The sequence below is a fragment of the Humulus lupulus genome, chromosome 4, assembly GCF_963169125.1.
Source record: "Humulus lupulus chromosome 4, drHumLupu1.1, whole genome shotgun sequence".
In the NCBI taxonomy this organism is placed as follows: Eukaryota; Viridiplantae; Streptophyta; class Magnoliopsida; order Rosales; family Cannabaceae; genus Humulus; species Humulus lupulus.
The window spans coordinates 99,914,504-99,938,942 of record NC_084796.1 but is presented as its reverse complement, the minus strand read 5'-3'; the positions used below and the strand labels follow the sequence as shown (position 1 = coordinate 99,938,942).

General features: G+C 33.9%; 1 protein-coding gene across 1 annotated transcript; it reads left to right on the top strand.

The window, feature by feature from the left end:
- The first annotated feature begins 11,909 nt into the window (after nt 1-11,909).
- Nucleotides 11,910-13,783, top strand: LOC133832430 (uncharacterized). Its single transcript, XM_062262774.1, has 4 exons — nt 11,910-12,023; nt 12,399-12,863; nt 12,995-13,226; nt 13,317-13,783. Exons 1-4 carry the CDS (start codon nt 11,910-11,912, stop codon nt 13,781-13,783), a joined length of 1,278 nt encoding a protein of 425 aa, XP_062118758.1.
- The last annotated feature ends 10,656 nt before the right edge of the window (nt 13,784-24,439 follow it).

The following is a 24,439-nucleotide window of genomic DNA, read 5'->3' as shown; positions in this document are numbered from 1 at the left end:
CACCTCGTAGGTCAGCTTATAGTTAAGTTGTGCTGAGACGACAAGGGCCTAAAATACGAAGAATGAATTAGATCGCGAGCTGAGATACAAACATTTAAAGGAGAGTTGCGAAGGTTACCACGGCAGTAAGTTCGATACTCTTATCATAGAGATTATTGCAGTCCGAGGCCTTGTGCACGAGGTCCCAATGGTCGGCGCCGAAGCCTGAGAAGCTCTGACCCACTCGAGAGAGGACATCCGAGCTGAGCATAGCCCCTTGGGTCCCAGGAGTGTCATCAAGCACGAACTCCTCAATATGAGGTCGGGTCGTCAGCAGCTGGACCTTGGGGACAGAAGGTTTCTTCAGAGGCCGACCGACTGTTATTTGAGTATCGGTCGGAGGAAGCGAGAGGGGCGCGGTCGAGCCAGACGCATCAACCTGGACAGTCGGTTCCGTGGTTATGCTCACAGTAGTCTGGGCCATTGGGGTCGTCTCATGGCGTCTGGGGATCTTGGATGGTCGGTCGGACCTCCGCGGTATTCTCGGACGTTTGCTCTTCTGAGCTCCGGCTCCCCCATCGCTAAAGAGCACAGCGTCAAGATCGGGATCCATGGCACCTGCGCAGTTCCAATCTAAGTTAGACAATGATAATAAGTTTGGAAAGAGAAAAGAAAACCAGGTAAAGAAAAGACCTAACTGGAACTCTTCCCCGAACTAGAGCTCGGGGACCATGAAATTCCCCCATCTTCAGAAGAAGCAGGGGGAGGACCTTACCTATAGGTGGGTGATAACCTCGAAAGGTCCCTATAATCGTTGGTCCCGTACTGAACAGCTATCCCGTTCCACACCTCGTCCGTAGTATACATGGTGTCGTACTTCCCGAGCCCACTATCAAACCTATGAACACAGTCGTCTACCCAACTCCATATGTAGAAGTGGTATCTATCCTGTGGGCACGAGACTAACCTATTGGGCTTATGCTTTAGTAGAGTGGGGGACCACATTCTCGAGGTATGGAGAGCTTTACCTTCATCCGAATCTAGGCTCGAGGCTTCTTCATTGGCCTCGTTCCCCGAGGGCGGACTCATCCTATGGACTGGAAGTAGGGGCCTTGCCTCTCTCCTCGGAGGGAGGACGCCTGTGGGCAGAGGCACCTGCTCCCAAAGTTCATACTTTTTATTGGACCAGTCAGAGGTGGACTGGCCCTCCCCCAAAAGTCCACACTTTCGGAGCCTATCCTCGTGTAAAAGGTATAAGAGAGACCTCCTGCCATGGGGGAGTTGGAGCAGGGTCTCTCTATGCTCCTTCATTGTCTCGTCAGGAGTGGGACGCTGAAAATTGGCTGAAAGACAAGACATATTTCTACTAAGTACGGATTTAAGAGCTAAAATCTCGAGCACAGAAATAAAGATAATGAGAATACTTACGAATCCGCCTGAACGAGTAGTGTCGAGACGGGGACAGACCGTCTGTCCAGAAGAAGGCCCTTTTGAAATCAGGCGGATGATTGGGAAGATCTTCAAAGACCTTCTTTTCCTTGGGATAGCTCGAGAGATAATAAAATCCATCCCCTCCCCAAGCTCGGGAGGGGTTACTTTTCAGACAAAAGAGATACAAAATCTTTTGAGGCGAAGGTCCTTTCCACCCCATCTCGTGGTATAAGGACCTCAGGGCAGACAGCACCCTGTAAGAATTGGTGTTGAGTTAGAACGGGGCCAACCCAACGAAATCCATGAAGTCCTTGAAAAAAGACTTCAAGGGCAACAGTGCTCCCGCCCTCATGTGTTCCTGGCTCCACGCCGCGTACTTCAACCTGGCGTCATGGCCCCCAGGGGCGAAACAGCTTCGTTCATGGTCGGCCGAAGCTCGACACTTCAAGGAGCCTGACAGGCTGAAGCCATGGAAAGCCAGGATTTCAGTTATCTGACTAGTTGTGGTAACCGAGCTCCAATAGTGCTCAGCCTCAAACATTTCTCTCCTCGGCTGCAAGAAGGAAGGTTCCCCCATTAGTGAAAATTGGAGCTCTCCTGGATGGTATGCGACAGTGACCTTTAGTGCAGGGTCGAGGGGAATCGGCCTAGGTCCTGAATTGGATTCCGGATAGAGGGCCTCCCGAAGAACTCTCCTCTTCCCCTCTATGACCTCGTCTATCTGGCGGCAGTAATGAGCTCGAATATCCTCCTGCTCGTGCGCAAGCTCGTACTCCCTTATCCGACGTTGATTCCGGGTGAACAGCGTTTCTGGGCTTGGGGTTTTTGGCTCGTAAGGGATTGCCAGCAACGACCCCCACCATCTTTCCAGATTCTGTGACATCTAGCGAGAAAGAAAAAATGGAGAGGGCCATGCATGCAAGAATTACGAGTTCGAAAAGATGAGCTCGGGGTTTAGGAACAAAACAAGCTATATATTAATACCCTTATTAAAGAGTCAGGACGTGCGTTCCACGAGAAAGGAAGGAGAGTGGATAATTTTTTGAAAATCCCAAAAATCAGGGGAAAAAAGAGTGGCGGTTAACCAGAAAAGGCAGCCTTGGGTTTCGTGCATTAGCCAAAGCCAAAGTTTTTTACCCGAAATCTTGGTGTACAAGAAAGTCTCTTAAAATTTTAAAACCCAGGAAACAGGAATCTTGCTCAAACATCAAAATTGGGTATGAACCAGTGATGTAAATTCTGTGTTGGAAATCTAAAAAGCATAAGAGCCTATCGGATAGAAATCTCCTATCGTATTATGCTAAGAATGTAAACTAGTACATACAAAGACACAGCAAGAACAGCATGAACAAAAACTGACAAAATGAAAAACAAAGATTGCATACTTACACAATAATGGCGATTACAGAGAGATTGTCGATCGAAGGAGAGGTTGCAAATAAGAACTCACAGACTCGAACAAACCAGGGTTTCTTTGTTTCTTTGGCTGAGAAAACATGCACAGGATAGAAACTTTATAGGAAGGTCTCTGGTTTCGTTTTTTCTTCTTTTCTTGCTTCTGGTGAACAAAAATAAAAAAGAAGATGAAGAGTGGGGTCTCGTATATATAGATGGAAAAAGGGGGATTAATCCGGGGCGTTGAATAAAATCCTTGCTAGATCCAACGGATGGGGATCAATGACAAGATGGCGTCGAAAAGGTGGCAGACGGATGATCGTGGGCATGTTTCCAAGGTACTCAAGTACCAAAAATGAGCAATACCTGACTGACGCGTGTCCATTTTCAAAAAGTGTATGACGGTATGGTTCCCAAGGAAAGTAGTTAAAAAGTTTCCTTCTCTTAGGATTCGAACAAATACTTTTGAGGGGGCAAGATGTTGTACCCAGTTTTCAAGCCATGTTAAATGTGACCTCGAAAGCTGGATTCGCAGCGAATAAACTCGTACAGTTTGAAGCATGCTCCAGGATTAAATATCGAGCCTGCAAAACTGAGACGACCTCGATTGTGGTGACCTCAAAATATTTATGATCTCGAAAGGTAGCTTCCGAGACGGATCTATCTTCAGGAATGACCTCGGACGGGGGTTCCTAGCCCTGACGCGCATACGATCTCGAAAGACATGTGACCTCGGGAGATGTCATTAGCTCGAAGCTGATGAGAAATCTGAGGGACTAAGGTCTTAGAGAGACATGATTATGGCTTTGAATATCCACAAGTGTTATCCACAAGAGACGCAGTCTGCATTTATTGTTGTAAATCCCATAATATCATGGGATATTATTTGATTAGTTATACGCCCCCTGGTCTTCAGGGGACGTTTCCTTTTATATCTGATTATAGGCATTTAAAGCCATTTATTTTATTTACACAAAAAGAGTAACTACACAAAATATGTGGGATAGTATTCTGCAGCCTTCTCTATAAATAGAGAGGTTATGCACCATTGTAATGGACCGAAATTCTGAACCTTGAGAGAAAACTCTGAAGAATTCATGCTTAAGAATTTTCAGAGATAATCTTGAGTTTAATAACAGAGACTCGTGGACTAGGCAGATTTAACTGCTGAACCACGTAAAAATCGTGTGTTTTTATTGTCATATTTTAATTGGCCATTATCAGTTATTGTTTACGTGCTCTCCTTTCACTGTTGACGAAAAACGGCGTCAACAAAAAGATTTAAAATTAAGTTGTTAGTCTAATTTTAAATTTTAATTTGAATCTTTGTAGAAAATATCTAATTATTTAAATCTCAACTAACAAAAATATCTTATTTTAAAAAAAAAATTAAATGATAAAACAAAAAAGATATTTTTAGTTTTGATTATAAATAATTTATTTCCACAAAATTTTAATTTTTTTTTTAATTTAAAAAAAAAAATGGATGAATAGTACCTGCGATACTGTTCACCGGTACTGTTCACGCGTGCATGCGCGTGGGCGTGTGCGTGGGCATGGGCAGCTAGGCCAAAAAATTTCCAAAAATTTTTTTTGAGCAATTTTTCAAACCAAAACCATTTTCTAATTAATTTTTACCATGTTTTACACAAAATAAAGCATATATAAAAATTAATAGCATAGAAAATACAACAAAATAACCTAAAAATTGCTAAAATTCACATAAAATCAATATGTTCATAAAATGATGAAAAACCATCCAATTATTCAAACATATCATATTATCCAATTTTAAACATGTTCATGCATGAAAATAAAGATTACCAAAGGCTCTGATACCAGTTGTTGGAAATAGCTTATACAAGATCTTTATTTATTTTCATGTATATCTAATATTAAACAAATTAATACGAGATAGCCTAAAACATATTTCTAAAATTGAATTCAAAGAGAAACAAATAATATAATACTTACAGTATACGCAGCGGAATTAAGAGTCCTTCCTTCAGTTTCTCTAACTCTTGTATCCTCTCTGTCGCAGAGTATTATCAAGAAACTGAACCGTTCTTCTATTTTCTTCACGATCTTCCAATGTATCCTTAGAACCACCTAGACTAGTGTGGGAAATTCTCAACACATGAGATTGATATAGAGAGAAGAAGAGAAAATAACAAAGAGGCTTAGAAAATGACTTGTGTTTAGAGAGAATATAAAACTATCAGAAAATCTTACTTGTGACTTATCTGTCGTCTCTTAAATCTTCTCTCTAAGCACTCCTTTTATAGACTCAATTAGGCCATTTAATTTAATTAAAAAATCAATAAAATAACAGCCATTTTGAAGCCCTAGGTCGAAATTATCATGGGCTATAGGCCCGTGAAATTTCCCATTTGATTATAAGCCCATTGGATTTAAAATCAAGGCCCGTATTATTTTCTATTGATTTAATTAATTAAATAATTATTTAAATCATTTATCAAATTAATTATTTATAATTTGGACCTTGATTTAAATTTATTTATTAATTTAGATGCCAATTTATCTTAATTAATAAATCTGCCATAATTTCTCTTTTCTTCTCAAAATTACACAACTCCTTGAAACTATCCAAAATTGACCTGGTCAACTTTGATAATTCTAATTGATAATTAAATCAATTAATTGAGACTATCTAGATGATTTTATCCAAGGTACAATGGGGACCATGGGCCTATGAAATCAAGCTCCAATAAGTTATCATAAATCTAACAAATAAATTTACTAACTTATTAATTCCTCATGACTCCACTATAGACTTGGAATTACACTCTTGAATTCATAGAACGCTCTATAACAAATATAGATACGCTATTAATTATCCATTGTTACAACCATAATTTTCACTCAATCCTCTATAGACGGTCTACAATGAGATAGGACTAAAATACCGTTTTACCCCTCATTGTATTTTATCCTTAAAACGCGTAGTTCCTTGTAAATGATATTTCAGTAAACTAATTTAATTACTGAAATGAGATCTCTATCATTTATCACCTTGAACCAAACTAAAAGGAAACCATCGTTTCACTTCTTCATCAGAAGCTATAGATGTTCATATCTATGATTAACACTCCCACTCAATTATACTATCGAGTTCCCAAGATGTAAGTATGGGCTAGTCCGTAGGGTAAGCTGATAACGAACAAGTCAAAGAACTCAAATAATATAATCAGTTAGAATACTAACCACTCAGAATTGAGATTGAATTGACCTATGGTCAACTATATGATATGACTAGAATAGATAATAACGGTATGTTTACTTATCTTATCAACTATCAATATCGGTCCTGTCCGATGTAACAAATACATCCGATCTTATCTACTTTACTAGTTTTCTGGAAAGAACATAACACTGTAATGTGTAAGTAGATCATATCGTAGATTGGCAAGTCAGTGTAAATCCAGTGCACTGACTAATCTTAGGACTAACTTATTTTTGAACATATAATCATATTTATATTCCACTGTGATTACGTCACTATAAATAAGATTAGCTAAATGCTCGGGATTTAATAGAAGTTTATATTAAACAAATAATCATGAAAATAAAACATGTGAGCAAAGTGATTGACCAAGTCAAAAAATGATTTCTATTCTTTTATTGATAATAAAATGAGATTACAAAGAATTTGGGTTTTAATTAGGGCATAAAACCCCAACAGGGTTACCCATAGCACAAACATCCTCAAAACCCAACAAACCAACACATTATACAAGTATTCATATGAGATTCATGAACAAACCCAACAAAAAAGCTATCAATGGGTTTCGGCCATGGCATGGGTTTTCATGAAATTTTTTGAAAAATAACCACAATGTAAAGACATGGAGAAGAAGACTTACTCAAGGTTGGAGAACCTTTGACTTGCTTGGAAATTGCTTGAAGAGATGGAGAGCTTCCCTTGAAGTCCTTGAAGATTCGGCCAAAGAGAAGAAATCTTGGAGTTTCGGCCAAGAGAGAAGAAAGAAGAAGAGAGGTTTTTAAAAAATGTGACTTGCTTGTGTGAAGAAAAATGGGTAAGAGTAGGGGTTATTTAAAGGGAAAAAGTGGGAGTTATTATTTATTTTTGGACCCTTGGCATTCCGGGGCTATTTTTCTCCCCACGATCATGGACAGTTTTTTGCAGTAATCGTGGCCTATAAGCTGTGGACTGCTGCATGGCGGGAAGATGAACAGTTAAAAAGTTTATTATGTGAAAGTATCATATAATAAACTTGGGGGGAAAATGTTATCCCAAAAATTTTAAAATGATGATGTGGCAATAGAATTGACAAGTGGCATGGAATAGTTGGTTGATCTGGCTTAGCAGTAGCCCAATATATCAGTGAAGAGTTTGGACTGCTTGAGAGATGTCATTACCAAGCAAAGTGCACCCAAGGAGAGTACTTGGGCTAGGGTGTGCCCGGTCGAACCCTAGTCCGAGGAATGCCCCAAGTGATTGGCTCGGACCCTAGTCTGAGGAGTGTCCAAGTGATTGGCTCGGACCCTAGTCCGAGGAGTGCCCTAAGAGATGGGCTCGGACCCATGTCCGAGGAGAAGCCCCATGCATGGCTCAGACCTTAGTCCAAGGAGAGCCAAGGAAGGTATGGCTCGGACCTTAGTCCGAGGAGAGCCAAGGAGTGTGGCTCGGACCTTGGTCCGAAGAGAGCCAAGGAGAGTGTGGCTCGGACCTTGGTCCAAGGAGAGTCATGGAGAGTGTGGCTCGGACCTTGGTCCGAGGAGCACCCATGAGGGTGTGGTCAGAACTTGGTCCGAGGAGACCCCAAGGCTATGGTCCGAAGGTGAGCCAAAAAGGTGACTGGTCAGAATTTGGTCCGAAGAGAGTCGAAGGGGTATGGTCCGTATGCAGGTGTCCAGCATGCATATGTCCGATCAGAAGAAGATATTCATCAAACAAATGGACCAGACTACGTCAAATTCCCATAAACGGCTTCAGCAAGAATCGGTCTGGGCATCGCGAGGATCTCTCATTCCTCACTCAAATTGAGGAATCAGTTGTATTTTGAATATTTTGTGTAATTTAAATATAATATAAATAATAGAATATCCCGATCTTAGGGGGAGATCAGTTTAGGATCCCAAGCCTATAAATAGAGGGTTAATGGGATCAGAAAAGGACTTTTGGCAATTGGAGATTTGGTCTGAGTTCTAGAGAGAGAAAGTACGTTTTCCTTGAGAGAGAACCCTTTTTGTATTCCTGAAAATTTACACTGAAGAAACTCAGTTGACACTAGTTCATCTGATCTTGAGTGTAGATAAAGTAATAAAATCTCTAAGTGGATTAGGATATTACCGACTGAACGGGGTTGAACCACTATAAAATCTTGTGTTATTCACTTTTCTAGATTAAAACTGTCTGTGTCGTTTAAAATTCTCTTGAAGGCTTGTCGTTATTGACGTTCTCACGTCGTTGGCTAAAAACACAGTCATCAATATCTTTTTTTGATCTTTTGATAGATCCATATGAGATTTTGAATTGCTTTGATGGGTTGTGCTCAATCACTGCTTGTTTTATAGTTGGTTCTTTTATAGATGTAGGCACGCTACCATGTCGTGTTATTTGTCTTCCTCTTTCATTGTTTTTAAAGATTTTAGTTTCTCAATTATGATGATAACTCCAAATTTTCTAATCTATCCGATAACTCAAGGCCTCTCGGATTCTACTCCTCTCTTGATGGATTAGTGCCAAATAGGGGGAGAAAGTGAGCTTTCTTAGTACTCCTAATAAAATAAATTACCTATCTATTGGTTTGCTAAAAGTCGATCTAGCTTGATCATATGTTGGAATGAAGGGCTATTGACTTATATTCTGATAACAGAAAATTATATGGAAGAGCTTTTTACAAATACCAATGTTACCAGCCAGGGTATCTATTGCATTTTCAAGCTCTCTTTTTTCCTTATTTTTTATATGAAACAATGTTGTGAATTTTCTGAACATTTATTATTAAATTTAGCTTCATTCAGCCTCCACTTATGAGAGGTATGATGGCCAACTCATCTTTGTCTTTAACAATGTTGATCTTTTATTGATCTTTTGATAGATCCATATTACATGTTGCATTAGTTGCCATCACATTCGACATAGCATTAGGTTATGTTGCTGTAAATATGAAGTTCTTACTCTCTTATTACATGTGCTTTATGTAGGAGAATTGATGATCTAAGCTTGGAAATTTCAATTTCAGGTCAAAGACCTCTTTGGCCCTAATCCCTTTGCTTTACTCAAGGTACACTCTCTTCCAATCCAATCCAATCATATAAATATATTACATATTTCTTTCATTATGGTTGTTCCTCCATTGTAGATATGCAATAAAGTTTTGTTGCCACTCTTTGAATCTGATTCCATTTACATTTGTGGATTTCTGCATTATGGTTTTACTGGCTGTTTGGCAACTGGGTTTTTATTTGTTTTGCTTTTTCTTATGTGGGCGGATCTTAATTTTCGACTTTGTTCTCTCATGGGTTGAGTGTGTTGGTGGAGCTTTTATGATATGATTCTCTGCCACTGCCATTGCAAAAAAACATCTTTTTTTCAAGACTTTCTAGCTTCATTTATTCTTTCTCAAGATGTGATGTAATGTCCCTTTTACGTATATGATTACCTCCATCATTCATTGAAGACATCTTGAAACTGAAACGACCTAATCATGACACAAGTGAGTAACACAATCGATGAAGCAGGTGCTTATAAAAGTAATAACCAAGGTTGACCACTGAAAAGTACATATATATATATTCATTTAAGATAAGAAAGTAAACTGAGTATAAATGCATACACATAGGCTTGTGTTTGTAGCAGAAGATATCTTTCTTCTTCACAATACCAACCTTATTAATGGTGGGCTGCCTAGAATTTTGCCAATCATTTCATCATTTTTGCTATCATGCATTTATGTTTACACCATTTTGTTGGTTTAACGATTAAATAGCATCAAACCAAGTCATGAGCCATACTCTTATGATGTCTAGACCATGTGCTCTTAATAGCTAAAATCTCTTTTTTAACTTAAGACAAATAAAAGGGAAAAAGAAAGAGAGAACACCTTTCTTGTGTAGAGTAATACTCTTTTAGAACTATGGCAAGCTCCCTATAAATGCAAACCAACCTTAATTTTCTTATAAATAAAAAACCATAAAAATCTTTATAACACACTAATAAATTATACAACAGCTCACCAATGGATTAGATAAGCCCACTTGTATTGGCAAACATTTTTTTTTTTTGGCAATGTATTGAATCAAATGAGTTCTTTTAAATTCTATTTCTATTGACTTTTCTTTGTAATGTCTTATATTTGTGTTAAAATATATGTTTCCACCAGTAATTTAGTTCAACTCTACATTTATTTTTAGTCCATGCAGTATTTTGTGATGGAATGAATAGAACATTCCAGAGCTTATTAGAACCCAACTTTGCATAAACCATGTTACCTTGAATGATAATTTCTCCATAATTTTTTCACAATAGGGTAATGCTTCCTTGAGTTGTCCAATATTCCTTTGAGTTTTGCATTATTGTTTATTTATATTTTAATGTGACGAGATTAGCTAATACTCAAATGTTTCTCTCTAAGGAGCTCTAACTAGCAGTGACTAGAGTCAATCTAGCTGCATTTTATGCAAGGAACCATTACATCTCAGGCATGTCATTTCTAAGAAATTCTCATCATCTAACCAAACTATATATTATGTTTTTCAATCACTTGCCCACCACCCAACTAAACAGCAATACAACCAAAAAAAAAAACAAGTTTCATTGAATCCACTACACACTCCAGCACTCCACAGCCTCCCATAATATGTTGACACATATAGAATAACCTTACATTTGTTATTTGATATGTTTAGGAATGTTTAGTCATTCAAATAATGTACTTGGTGGTTTGGTAACTTAATATTATTGTAATAGATTCTGTTAGTGTTAATAAAGGATTAACTTAATATTATTCAAATTCTTATCTTAATAATGTTTAGGAATGTTTAGTCATTCAAATAATATTATTGTAACAGATTCTATTAGTGTTAATAAAGGATTAACTTAATATTATTTAAATTCTGATCTTAATAATGTTTAGGAATGTTTAGTCATTCAAATAATATTATTGTAACTGATTTTGTTAGTGTTAATAAAGGATTAACTTAATATTATTCAAATTCTGATCTTAATAATGTTTAGGAATGTTTAGTCATTCAAATAATGTTCTTGAAATGGTTGTTTCTTTAGGAATAGTCTTATATTTGCATTTAGAATTCTTATTGAATCTTTAGGTCTTACCTAGATGGCAGGTGTTGATAATGAAGTTCTAATTATTGAGAATAATGATGAGGCTTCTGTTTGGACTGAAAAGCATGAAGAAATTTTCATTGAACTTATGGAAGAAGAAGTCTTAAAGGGAAAAAAAGAATACCACAACCTTTACCAAGCAATCATGGAAATATATAAAGGAAGAGCTCTGTGGATGAGCAAAAAGAAATTATAGTGATATGCAACTAAGGAACAAATACAATCAATTAAAGCAAAAGCATAAGGATTTTAAGTCTTTACTGAAAGAGAATGGTATGAGATACAATGCAATGACTGGAGAAGTTAGTGCGACAAATGAAGTTTGGGATAAACTTATTCGGGTAAAAATTATTTAAAATGGATTTTATGCTTGTTTTATTTTGATAGGTATTAGTATATTTTATCAATATAATTTCATTTCATGTAGGTTAACAAGTCTGCTAAAAGATTTAGAAAGAAAGGTTGTAAGTTTTATGAGAAATTATGCACTATCTTTGGTGATACTACTGCAACTGGTTCCAATGCTCATCCTTCAACTCGAAGTCCTTCTAATGATGGAGATAATAATGATGATGATGCAACGTCGATAAGTCCTTCTACTAGGAATGAAGAAAGTGGTTTTGATGAGGATGGTAGCAAAAGAAGAGGTAAATCAATAGCCACTTCGAACTCTCAATCAGTAAAAAGAGCAAAGTTCTCATCAGCTTTGGAAAATGCACTGGCAACATATAATAAAACTGCAAAGCGAAAGACAAAATTGATAGAGAGATCAATGGCAACATCTGCATCACATTACTTATTGGATGAGAGTGTTGAAGCTCTTAATCAAATTGATGGAATTAGTGGAGAAGTATACGCAAAATCTATTGAGAAGTTTGAGAACGAGGTGTCCAGAGCATTGTTTCTAAAGATGCCAGAGCATAGAAGAATAGATTGGTTGCTGAATTTCAAGTGAAAAAGTTTAGACTTTGTTTAGCTATGAACAAGATGACTTTATTTAGCTATTAACTTTAGTTTTGTTTAGCTATTGACTGGATGACTTTGTTAAGCTATTGACTGGATGACTTTATTAGCTATTGACTGTATGACTTTGTTTAGCTATTGACTGGATGACTTTGTTTAGCTATTGACTGGATGACTTGTTAGCTATTGACTGGATGACTTGTTTTGCCTATTTGGTTTTATGGTTTGACTTTGACTTTGAGTGTTTATATATTTTTATATATTGAATGTAAAATTTAAAAGTTTTTTCTACTATCAGGATAAAATGTCTTTAAGCGTTGCTCGGTTCAACAAGGATAATTTACTGGACGATTCAGATGATGAGTTTGGAGAGATTTTGCTATATTTTGCTTGCGAGGAATATAATCAATTATATCTATCTCAGCAACCTTGTAGAAATTCAGCTCTTTCAGGCCATGAATACGTTATGGAAGTGTTGCACAGGCATTGGAGTAGGTGTTATGATTTGTTCAGAATGAACAAAGATGTCTTCAAACTATTTTGTGGTGTTCTAAAAGAAAAAAATTTATTGAAGAACTCACGATATCTGTCTGTTGAAGAACAAGTGGCTATGTTCTTATTTGTGATTGGCCATAATGAACGACATCGTGTGGTTGCTGAACGATTTCAGCACTCCATCTCAACCACATCTCATTATTTTAGGAAGGTTTTGAATGCAATATGTCGTCCATCCAAAGAACTAATTACTCCACCTTCATTTGATGTAACTCCTCCACAAATTCGATTCGATCCAAGATACTATCCATTTTTAAGGTACAAAAATTTGAATTATTATTTTTTCCTTTCTTTCAATATTCAATAAAAAAAAATCTAATAATTTATTTTGTATTTTAGAATTGTGTTGGAGCTATATATGGGACTCATATTTCTGCGCATGTTCCAATTGATGAACAAATACCATATCGAGGTCGAAAAGTGGATACAACTCAGAACATTATGTGTGTATGTTCATTTGACATGAAGTTCACATACGTTGTCCCTGGATGGGAAGGATCAGCTAATGATGCACGAATTCTTCTAGAATGTGCCACAAACCCAGATTATGGATTTCCAATGCCGCCCCAAGGTAAGTATTTATCAAACTTATTATGTTGATTGACATTATTTTATATAAATATCTATAAGTAAAAACTAACATGAATTATCGTTGGATTAGAAAAATATTATCTTGTTGATTCTGGCTATACAAACATGCCTGATTTTCTTTCGCCATACCGAGGGGAAAGGTATCATTTGGGCCAGTACACAGATCTTAATCCCATAAGAAAAAAAGAGCTTTTCAATTATCGACACTCTTCCTTGAGAAATGTTGAGCGGTGTTTCGGCGTGTTGAAGGCCCGTTTTCCAATCCTAAAGCAAATGCCTTCATATGATCTAAGAATACAAAAGTACATTGTCATTGCTTGCTATGGGATTCTTAATTTTATAAGGACAAATGCAGAAGCAGATGTATATTTTGATGGAGGTGAAGGAAATTCTGATGTACAGGCCACTACTTTACAAAGCACGGATGGAACTTTGACTGATAGTGTAGAGTTCAGTATTTCTAGAACTCATATACGTGAAATGGCTCATGTTCGTGATGAAATTGTTGACCATATATGGAGATTTAGTCGACGATAGTGAGATTGAGTACATACATTAGTTGATTGTTATGACTCGTTTAATACTTTAATTTAAGTATGGACAATTATCAGTTCATACGTTTTTATTTTACTATGTAGACTTTATTGATTTTGTGTTATCTCATGAATAGATATTAAGTTTTGAAATTTGAGATTACTTGGATATTATTAATATGATCTTTTTTTTTCTATAATTTTCTTATTTTTTATTTAAAAATAATAAATAGTGGTCACAAAAAATATTTTTATTTTTTAGTTTAGAAAATGAAAATAAAAAATAAAATTTAAAAAAAAATGTCTACCAAACATGTTTTTTATTTTTTATTTTTTAAACAAAAAATAAAAATAAAAGTTACCAAACACATTTTTATTTTTATTTTATAAAAACAAAAATGGTTACCAAACGCATTTTTATTTTATAAAAATTAAAAAACATAAAACAAGAATATATTTTTATTTTTGAGTTTAAAAAATTTTAAAACAAAAATTTTACCAAACGCAACATTTGTTAGTTGAGATTTAAATAATTAGATATTTTCTACAAAGATTTAATTTCAAATTTAAAAATAGATTAACAACTTAATTCTAAATCTTTTAATTTATTAAAATATTATAATTAAGATATTAGATATTTAAGATATTTTCTTTTAAATTCTTGATATTTTTATTAAATCTTTATTTGAAAATATAAATATCTTTTTATTCTATAGTTTTTAATATTTAAATTATTTGAAATTTGAATATTGTTAGTTAGATATTTTTATGGATATTTGAATTTGATTAACTGTTTTAAAATTATTTTAGAGTTGTTATAACTATTAATATTTTTTTAATGGTTAAAATATTAGCTATAGTTGTAACAGCACAAGATATTTTTGAAAAATAGTTAAGATATTGATTTTTCAAATTTAAAATTGGTTAAATTTTGAAAAGTATCATTTTTTCAGCCAATTAATAAAATATTTTTTTAATAAATGAGATTTAAATTAACTTTGGTTAATTGTTGATAAATCCTATTTAAATTAAAATTAATATTTTTTTTCAAATTAACCTAAAACCAAGTTGATTGTTGATAAATAAAATTTAAATTAACTATTGTTAATTGTTGATAAATTTCATTTAAATTGACTTATATTTTGTAAAAATTTAATTAATTTGAATTTTTTTGATAAATTCTAGATTATTAATTGTGGTATTTTTGCAAATGAAATAAATTGTGGTATTTTTGCACAAATTCATAGAATTGCTCATATAGTAACATGATTAGGCCCATCCAATTATAACATGTCTATTTGCATTATATGTGGTATTTTTGCAATTGGGTTTAGATGCATACAGTGGCCCATATGTTTGTTAGATATATGGTTTTTGCCAAATAAAATATTCATAAAATGATAGATTTTATTTGGGCCCATTAGAAAATGTAAAGTTTAAATTCCTCTCTTGTGGGTGATTTCACTTGTGAAGGCCCATTTGCTTTGCATGACTATAGTGGGCCTAATCAATTAATAACAATTAATCAAACGAAGGTTTAAATTTCAGTCTTTTGGACTTTGTATGGAAGATTGGGGGTCTTTGTAGTGGGAACGACATACTGGACCCAACCCTCCTCCATACAAGCCCAATTGTTAAGGCTCATTTACCTGAGTTGGACTTAATTGTATATGTTCATTATATTAGTTAAACCTAAATATTGATTAGCAACAAATTAATTCTAAATTAATTGAATTTGTTTCAATGTGACACTTTATAATTAATAGGAAATTATAGGACTTTGGTTTTAAAAATTTAATTTGTTTAATTTTTTTTAGAAAACCATAGTCATTAATTTTCTAAAAATAAATATTAAAAATACTATTTTTTTCATTTTATAATGAGCTTATTTTAAGAATTATATTCGATCTCCACCGTTGGTTTAACATAGTCAATAGCTTAATGGGGCCTCGAGGCGCTTTGATTCGTCCCCCTACGGAAGGTGTTCATTAGCTATTTTGACAAGGTTAGATTTTGAAAGATAGATAATTATAGACATATTCTACTAGACTCACCACTACTACAAATATAGGCTTTCTCTGCGGGTTTTTTCAACAATAAATAAAAAGCGCAGAGAAAAGGTTTGAAAGAGTCGAAAATATTATATTTAATGTCTGCACCCTATTTTATTGCGGTTTTAGAAAAAACACAGTGAAAAGTTTGAACTGGGCACTTTTCTCTGCGGTTTTGGCCATATAACTGCGGAGAAAACTTCTCCTCTTCATTTATCTGGCCGAGACCCTACCTTTCCCTCCCACATTCGCATTTTTCATTTTAACAGAGGCACAGTCGCGCGGCTCCACCACCGTCCCAGCCATGGGTAAGCCCCCATTTTGACCATTTTAGTTTTTTTTTTCATTTTCTTGCATATTTATGCTTGAAATCATGTAAATATACTTAATATTGATTTATTTTGATGTTTTAGGGTAATAAAGAAGAAATATTGAGTGGGTTTAATGGGGGTTTCAATGTATGTTTATAAGGTTATTTTCAAAGTTTTTTCTAAAATTTTTTAAAGTTTATATAGGATTAGAAGACACTTTCATTGTTTAAAACATGTATTGATCACTAAAACTTGATTTTTTTAATGTATGTTTCGGTTTTAGGGTATTTTTTATATTATTTTATTTATAATAATGTTATTTACATAATTTTTTATATTATTTAGGTAATGATTTTTTAAAAGTATATTTTTGTTAATTATATTATTTTAGGATCAATTCAATTACCATATATTTACTAATGTTAAAATTATTATTGTAGGAAATATTTGTTTGAGTGTGAGGTGTGTTGAAATTGTTGAAGATTAATTTTGAAGGTGAGTAATAATTACTACTTAATTTTTTTTTTTTTTTTATATTTACAAATCATTGTTAGAGGAGTTTGAATATATTAGATATTCATCTGTAGTGAAGTAGGTTCTGAGATAAAATTGTGTGTTGCGAAGATAACAGAAGGTTGATAACATGTGTGTCTTAGTGAAGTAGGTTTTGCAAATTATGTGTGTGCTGCGGTGACTTATGGTTGAGAACATGCATGTTGTTTATTATATATTTTGTTTGATGTGAATTTATAGGTAGATAACTTGGGATATGCTATAAATACAGAAGAAACTCTGCCCAATTTTTTTTTTTTGATGATATTAATTGAACATGTTTTATAAGTTAATATATGTAATAATTATGTTTTTGTTTATGTTGAAATTGTAAATACATATGAATTTTGGATATGTTATAAAAATAAACGAAACTCTGCCCATTTCATTTTATAATTTATTAATTGAACATAATTTTTTCAATTACAATATTAATTTTCTTTTCATTATCGACTTATGAATTAGGTAGATGTTATCATTATGGATACGTCATGGATTCTTGAGAATAGAGAAACACAACAATTTCAAGATGGATTCAACCAATTTTTTTAATTTTGCCAAACAAATTGTAGTGATCCGGAAAGAATTCATTGTCCATGTATAGATTGTGGTAATGGATCAAAAGGAAATATTACCATGATAAAAAAGCATGTATTTTGTCAGGGATTTGATACAAGTTATCGCACATGGTATTGGCATGGGGAATCATTGAAAAATAATAATCCATATCCATTCGGGAGGCGAGGGACTGATGATTTGGGTTATAGTGATTTTGACGATCATCCTATAGAATTGCTCGATGAAGCACAAGAAGAGTTTGTTGATGATCCTTCAAAATTCGATAAATTGATTAGAGATGCAGATAAACCATTATTCAATGGTTGTCTGAAACAAAGATTACCAACGATGGTAAAATTTTACAACATAAAAGCAGAAAATGGAGTTAGCGATAAATGTTTTGGTCAATTTTTAGCTGCTTTTAAAGAGATTTTGCCTTCAGATAATTGCTTCCCTGAGTCTACGTATGAAGTGAAGAAAACTTTAAATTGCATAGGCTTGAAGTATGAGAAGATCCATGCATGTCCGAACGATTGTGTGTTATATCGTAAAGAGTATGCAGACATGGACACTTGCCCAAAATATCATTCACCCCGCTACAAACCTAACAAGAGTAAGGAGATTAGGAAACTTATTCCTCAGAAAGTGATGTGGTACTTGCCTTTGATTTCGCAGCTTAAGCGATTATATCGAAGTGCAGAACACTCTAAAAACTTAATATGGCATGAGACTAGGCGAGTGAAAAATGGTAAACTTTGACATCCTACAGATTCCCAGGCTTGGAAAAAAGTTAATAACTTAAATCCAGAATTTAAAACTGAAGCAAGACATCTTCGTCTAGGTCTAGCGGCTGATGGTGTAAATCCACATAAATCTCTAAGTAGTAGGCATAGTTCGTGGCCTGTCTTCCTTGTTATGTATAATCTTCCTCTGTGGTTAGTGATGAGAAGAAAGGTTTTTGATGCTCACATTAATGATTTCAGGCCCAAACACAACCGGACACGATATAGATGTTTATTTGGCACCATTAATTGATGATTTGAAAGATTTGTATGAAAATGGTGTTGAGGCATATGATGGTTTTAAGAAAGAAGCTTTTAACTTAAAAGTTGTTTTGTTGTGGACTATTAATGATTTCCCAGCTTATGGTAATCTATCAGGGTTAAGCACAAAAGGTTACCAGGGATGTCCAATATGTTGCACTAACACAAGGGCTATTCGTCTGTCGAATGGGCACAAATTTGTTATATGGGTCATAGACGATATTTTCCCCTAAATCATCATTATAGGGAAAAAAAAAAAAAGCATTTGATGGTGATAAAGAACAAGGTGTTGCTCCTTTTCCACTTTTGGGGCAACAAATTCTTAAAGGAGTGGAGAAAATTGATTTCAAGTAAGGAAAAATGCACAAAAAAAAAAAAGCAAATGGATGTTTCCAAAGGAAATCAATTTTTTTTCGTCTCCCTTACTGGAAAGATTTACTTGTTCGACATTGTTTGGATGTCATGCATATAGAAAAAAATGTGTGTGAAAGTATTATAGGTACATTACTTCATATTCCCGGTAAAACTAAGGATGGTTTAACTAGTCGTTTAGATCTTGTTGAAATGGGTATACGAATTGATTTAGCACCTGAACAGAAAGGTAAACGCACATATTTACCTTCTGCTTGTTTCACGTTGTCCAGAGAAGAGAAAAAAGTTGTATGTAAATCATTTATAGAGATGAAAGTGCCTGATGGCTATTCATCCAACATTCGAAACTTGGTATCCATGGGAGATTTGAAGTTGATGGGTATGAAATCACATGATTGTCATATGTTGATGCAACAATTACTTCCGATTGCTATTCGGTCAGTATTACAAAAAGTTGTAGATTGTTTGACGAATGTTTGCATATTCTTCAATCATTTATGCATAAAAGAATTAGAAATGAAAAAATTAGATGCATTGCATTGTAAGATAGTGGAAAGTCTATGCAACCTTGAAATGTTTTTTCCGCCATCCTTCTTTGACATTATGATACATTTAATGCTTCATCTAGTAAGGGAAGCCAAGTTGTGTGGACCAGTTTGGGCGAGATGGATGTATCCATTTGAAAGAAGTATGAAGGTGTTGAAAAGTTATGTGCGTAATCATTATCATCCTAAAGCTAGTTTGGTTGAATGTTATATATTGGAAGAGGCAGTAGAATTTTGCTCAGAATACATGAGTGGGGTTGAGGTAATCGGAATCAGCAAACCACGAAATAAATCAGATGGAGTTGATAAAGGACTACGAGGGAATAGAATAGTGATCACCGTGTCTAGGGCAGAATTAGATTAAGCTCAATTAGTTGTGTTGCAAAATAATCCTGAGATTCAATCATATATAATGTAAGTAGATAATATATTTCAATCATATATATTAGAGTAGTGATTTTCTTTTTGTTGTTTAAACTTTTTGTTATTTCTTTTATGTTTCAGTGATCACATAGAGTTATTAAAGTCGATGATTCCAAACAAGGTTAAAAAATAAACAAAAATGGGTTATAGATGAGCATAATAAAACGTTTTGCCAGTGGCTGAAGAATACACTTTTGACAAAGTTGGGAGAAAAAAATCATGGACTGTCGACTAAGTTGAAGCGCATATCTCTTGGAGCAAGCATTGATGTAATAAAGCATCAACCTTACATTGTCGAAGGGAAACAATTTCATACTAAGTCAAGAGATGATGCTCGGCTGGTTCAAAATAGTGGAGTAAGTGTAGTTGCAAAAGCTATACATTTTTCCAGTGCAAAAGATAATAACCCAATTTCAGGCACAATGACATACTACGAGATTGTTGAAGAAATATGGGAGCTAGATTATTCATTATTTCGTATTCCTCTTCTTAAATGTTCTTGGGTAGACAACAATACTGGAGTTAAAACTGACGAACTTGGATTCACTCTGGTTGATTTAAGCAAGAAAGATCCTTTTATCATGGCTGCCCAAGCAAAACAAGTGTTTTATATACTTGATCCAGTTAATGATAAATAGTCCATCATTTTATCAGTTCCCGAGCGGAAGTTCTTAGAAAAAGAAGATTACGATGAAAATTATGATTTATATCATAACTATTTCATTTTTGGACAACCGATACATGAACAAGTTGAGAATATTCAGGATAATGATAATTATAGCGATGCCGATGATCGTGATTGTCTTAGAAATGACATCGAAGAAGGAATATGGGTCGATTGTGAATCAACCAAAAATAAAATAAGAAAAAGAAGAAAACATGTTTGGTAAGTTATATAATTCATTAATACTTGTAATTATTTATTTGTATAATGCATTAACACTTGTGATTATTTATTTGTATAATGCATTAACACTTGTGATTATTTATTTGTGTGTTGCAGATGGCGGATAAAAGAGATGACAATGAGAAACATCAGGGTCGTGGTAAAACAAGAATGAGTTACATGACCCAACAAAAAGCCAAAGGAATCAATAAAAATCTTGAATGATACGATTTAGGACAACCAATAGGTGAAGTGTATACAAACATGATATCATATCTTGGATGTAGAGTACGAGCCACGATTTCTATCAACTCAGGTGGTTGGAGGAAGGTCCCACAAGATTTGAAAGACGGTCTATGGGAGGATATCATTGTAAGAAATTATCATTATGATATTTATTTATTTCTATGTGATATCCAAATTTAATAATTACTTTTCTTAATTATATTCTTAGGGTGGTCTAAACATTCCTCAAACCTTCAAACATGAGATTTTGAAAAAAAGTTGGTCAAATAATGAGAGATTTTAAAAGTGAACTCACTACCAAGTACATCAACCCTTTGGCTAAAATGGGTATGATGGAAGAACTCAAATTTCCCCCGAAGAAGTATAGCGATATACTTGACGAGAGAGAATGGTTAAATTTTGTATCTAGTCATCTAAGTCCAGAGTTTCAAAAAGTGCATCAAGAACAAAAAGCACGTGCAGTACTAATGAAGTCAAGGCATCGAACCTCTCGTAGAGGAATGGCTAATATAAGATAAGATTTAGTAAGTATAATTGATATTAAAGTTTAAATAATAGTTGATATTATTGCAACATATAACTATAATTATCTTGTACATTGCAGAAAAAAGAACGAAATATTCAAAATCCAGAGAGGTATCAAGTTTGGCTTAGATCGCGTGAAAAAAATAAAGTTCTCGTGACAGAGCTGGACCGACATATTTCCAAAAAAGATAGTAAGTTTTCTACTGTTTTATAATTAATATATATTGATTTTATTTATATAAACTAATTTAACCAAACAATATCTTGAGTAGGAGGACGTCAAAGAAAAATTGAGTCGTGGCGAAATTACAGCTCAGGGTCGAGATGACATCTTGACTCAATCATTAGGGACACCAGAACACCCAGGTCGTGTTCGAGCTAGCAGGTATGATACTTTATAATAGTTGTGATGGACCCAAAACGAGTATGTTTTAAATATTTATAACTCGCAAGCGCACGAATCGTATATAAAATATAGTGTTCGTGTAAGCACGAGATCGAACCCAAAGGAGTTGTCTAAAATTGAAAAGAAAACTATTTTAAATCAAAAGTAATAAATTCTAACCTATCTCCAAAGATTGAAGAGATTTTTTAATAATGAAAATAAAATAAGAGATAATAATATAGAAATTAAAAACAATATATATTACTAAATTAATAATTGTAAACAATATGGTCAAATAAGATTGTTAAGGATTAGAATCCACAAAATATAAGTTCAATAATATTTATAAGTACATTGATTCCCAAGTTTTAGTGATAGTTAAAATAAATCAAACTATCATTTTCCAAATAGATTTATAATTTTAAGCACAAATTACTTCTAAAAATATAAGATTTTTCTTCACTTTTCAAAATTATAATTTCAAAGCATTTAGTAAAAATCAATCTAATGAAATAACAAATAAATCAATGAACATTATTTATAAGGCAAAACATAATATTTTTGTTCTAAGCATGGATGTGTACAATTTAATGACACATTTTACACAAAGAATATTATGTTTTTGCACTAATGAAGAACAAAGTGTAAATATCTGCTAACAATCCAAAATACATGATATTTAAGATGAAAGAAGATATTTGAAGAAGAAAATTCCATCAATTTTGTTGCACAAAATGGGAAATCGACATACAAAATAAATACTATCTAGTTACAAATTATTTCATCATCACCTTAATAATCTTAAAAAGATCAGAAACTCATAACTAGAATAGAAAATACACACTAAAAATTACAAACATAAATACGAAAATTTGGAGGAGAAACCTCCAAATTGTTCCTCTAAAAATACATAGAAAAATAACAAAAAAGAAGAAGAAGATGAAGAGAAAAGAGAGGTTTGAAAGTGTAGAAACTTTGTGGTATGGTAACCTCCTCAAAAATTAAGCACTCAAAATGGTCTTGAAAATTCCCTATTTATAGCCAAAATGAGAGTATTAAAATAATCAATTTAAATTGATTAAATTAATTAAATTAATAGTAATATGGCAAATAGTGGTAAATTATAGGGTGTAATGATGATGTTTTGGAGTAAAATGTGTAGAAAAGTTTGGGTAAAAAATAGTATTTTTGGACAAAGGGGACAATGGTGCTTTTGTTGGGCTCAACAAAAATAAAGTGAGAAATGGTTTGTGGGCTGTGGGCTGTGGCAGGTGGAGGTGGCTGGCTGCTGGAAGTAGCTGAAGCAAGGGACCAGGCATGAAGGCTGTTGGTGTTGATTGCTGAGGCTGTGTTGATGGCAGGAGCTTGGGTGGAGGCTTGTGGAATGGAGGCTGTGAAGGCATCTTTGGGCAGAAGCAAAAGGAGGAGCACGGCTGGGAATTATTGGGCCTGGCAGATTGGGCTTCAGGAGGTGCTGAAAGCGGCTGGCCCATGTGCCAATTTTTGTTATTTCCTCTCAAATTTGCCATTTTTTCCTTTCTTTTCTTTACTTTTTAAGAGGAAAAGTGCCATAAATTCCTTACAAAATAAATATAAAATAAATCATAATAAAATATTTTCAACTATAAAATAAATCAATTTAATTCTTTGAAAATATTAATTATAACTTAATTTATATTTAACATTTAATTTCAATAATACGACATTTTTTTACCTCAAACTAAACAACAATAATTCAATTAATTAACTACAATATTTTACAACAAAATAACTATAAAAACACATCAAAATATATAAAATCAAAATAAACCCAATAAATTCAAAATTACTTTAAAACTTTAATAAATCAATTAAAAACTCAAGAATTAAGCAACAATTAGCACATAAAAAGTGGTAAAATAACTCTATTTTGTAGAGTTATCAAGTTGTTTTATTTTAAGAATTATTTAGATTGATTTATTGATGGACTTTATTGATTATTTTGTAGGTTCACTGCGACCGTTTCCAAAATGTTTGGAAAAAACATAAAACAATGACTGCAAAAGAGGAGATTGCTTGGCTAAAAGTTGAGATTGAAGAGCTAAAAAGACATAAATTTAGGACAGAAGAGGAATTAGCTCAAAATGAGGAATATAATGAGGAAAACGATGAGTGTGGATACTATGATGAAGGACAATTTGATGAGGGACAATATTATGAGAATACAAGTGATGAATTCTATCGACCTGCCCCTAACACAGATGGTCATTTTCATCAAACCGAAGGCTATCATTTTGATGAAGATGATGGATCATCAATTTATGAGTCTCCGCCACCGCCGAGCTATGAAGTTCATTTGTGTTATGATAATATTGACAATGTAGTGGCTAAGGGTGTAATCATTGTACCAAACATGGGTAGTCAAATTACCATCCATGGAAATGTACTTGATGAGTCAGTTGCGAGGGTTTCGCTTATAGATGACTTACAAGAAGAAGCTGAGATCCCTATTCCTTTTGGTAACATACAATATGTTGGGGACACACGAGACACATTCCTGTCTTGGCCAAAAAATTTAATTGTGACTTGTCAGGTATAAAATTAATTGCTTAGATATTTAAATTTTATTTTTAAATGGGTACACTATATTGATATGTTAAATGATATTATGTAGGGTCCATCTTCATCTAAACACAAATCCCTATCACCAAGCCCACATTTATCATCAGTTGGATCTCACGTAGTCATCCCCGCTGAAATAGCTCAACCAGAACCTTCAAATTG

Coding starts and splice junctions, on each gene's coding strand:
- LOC133832430 (XM_062262774.1), top strand. CDS start 11,910: ATGGCAACATCTGCATCACATTACTTATTGGATGAGAGTGTTGAAGCT. Junction 12,864..12,994: donor TTACTCCACCTTCATTTGAT/GTAACTCCTCCA, acceptor TTTGTATTTTAG/AATTGTGTTGGAGCTATATA. Junction 13,227..13,316: donor ATTTCCAATGCCGCCCCAAG/GTAAGTATTTAT, acceptor TCGTTGGATTAG/AAAAATATTATCTTGTTGAT.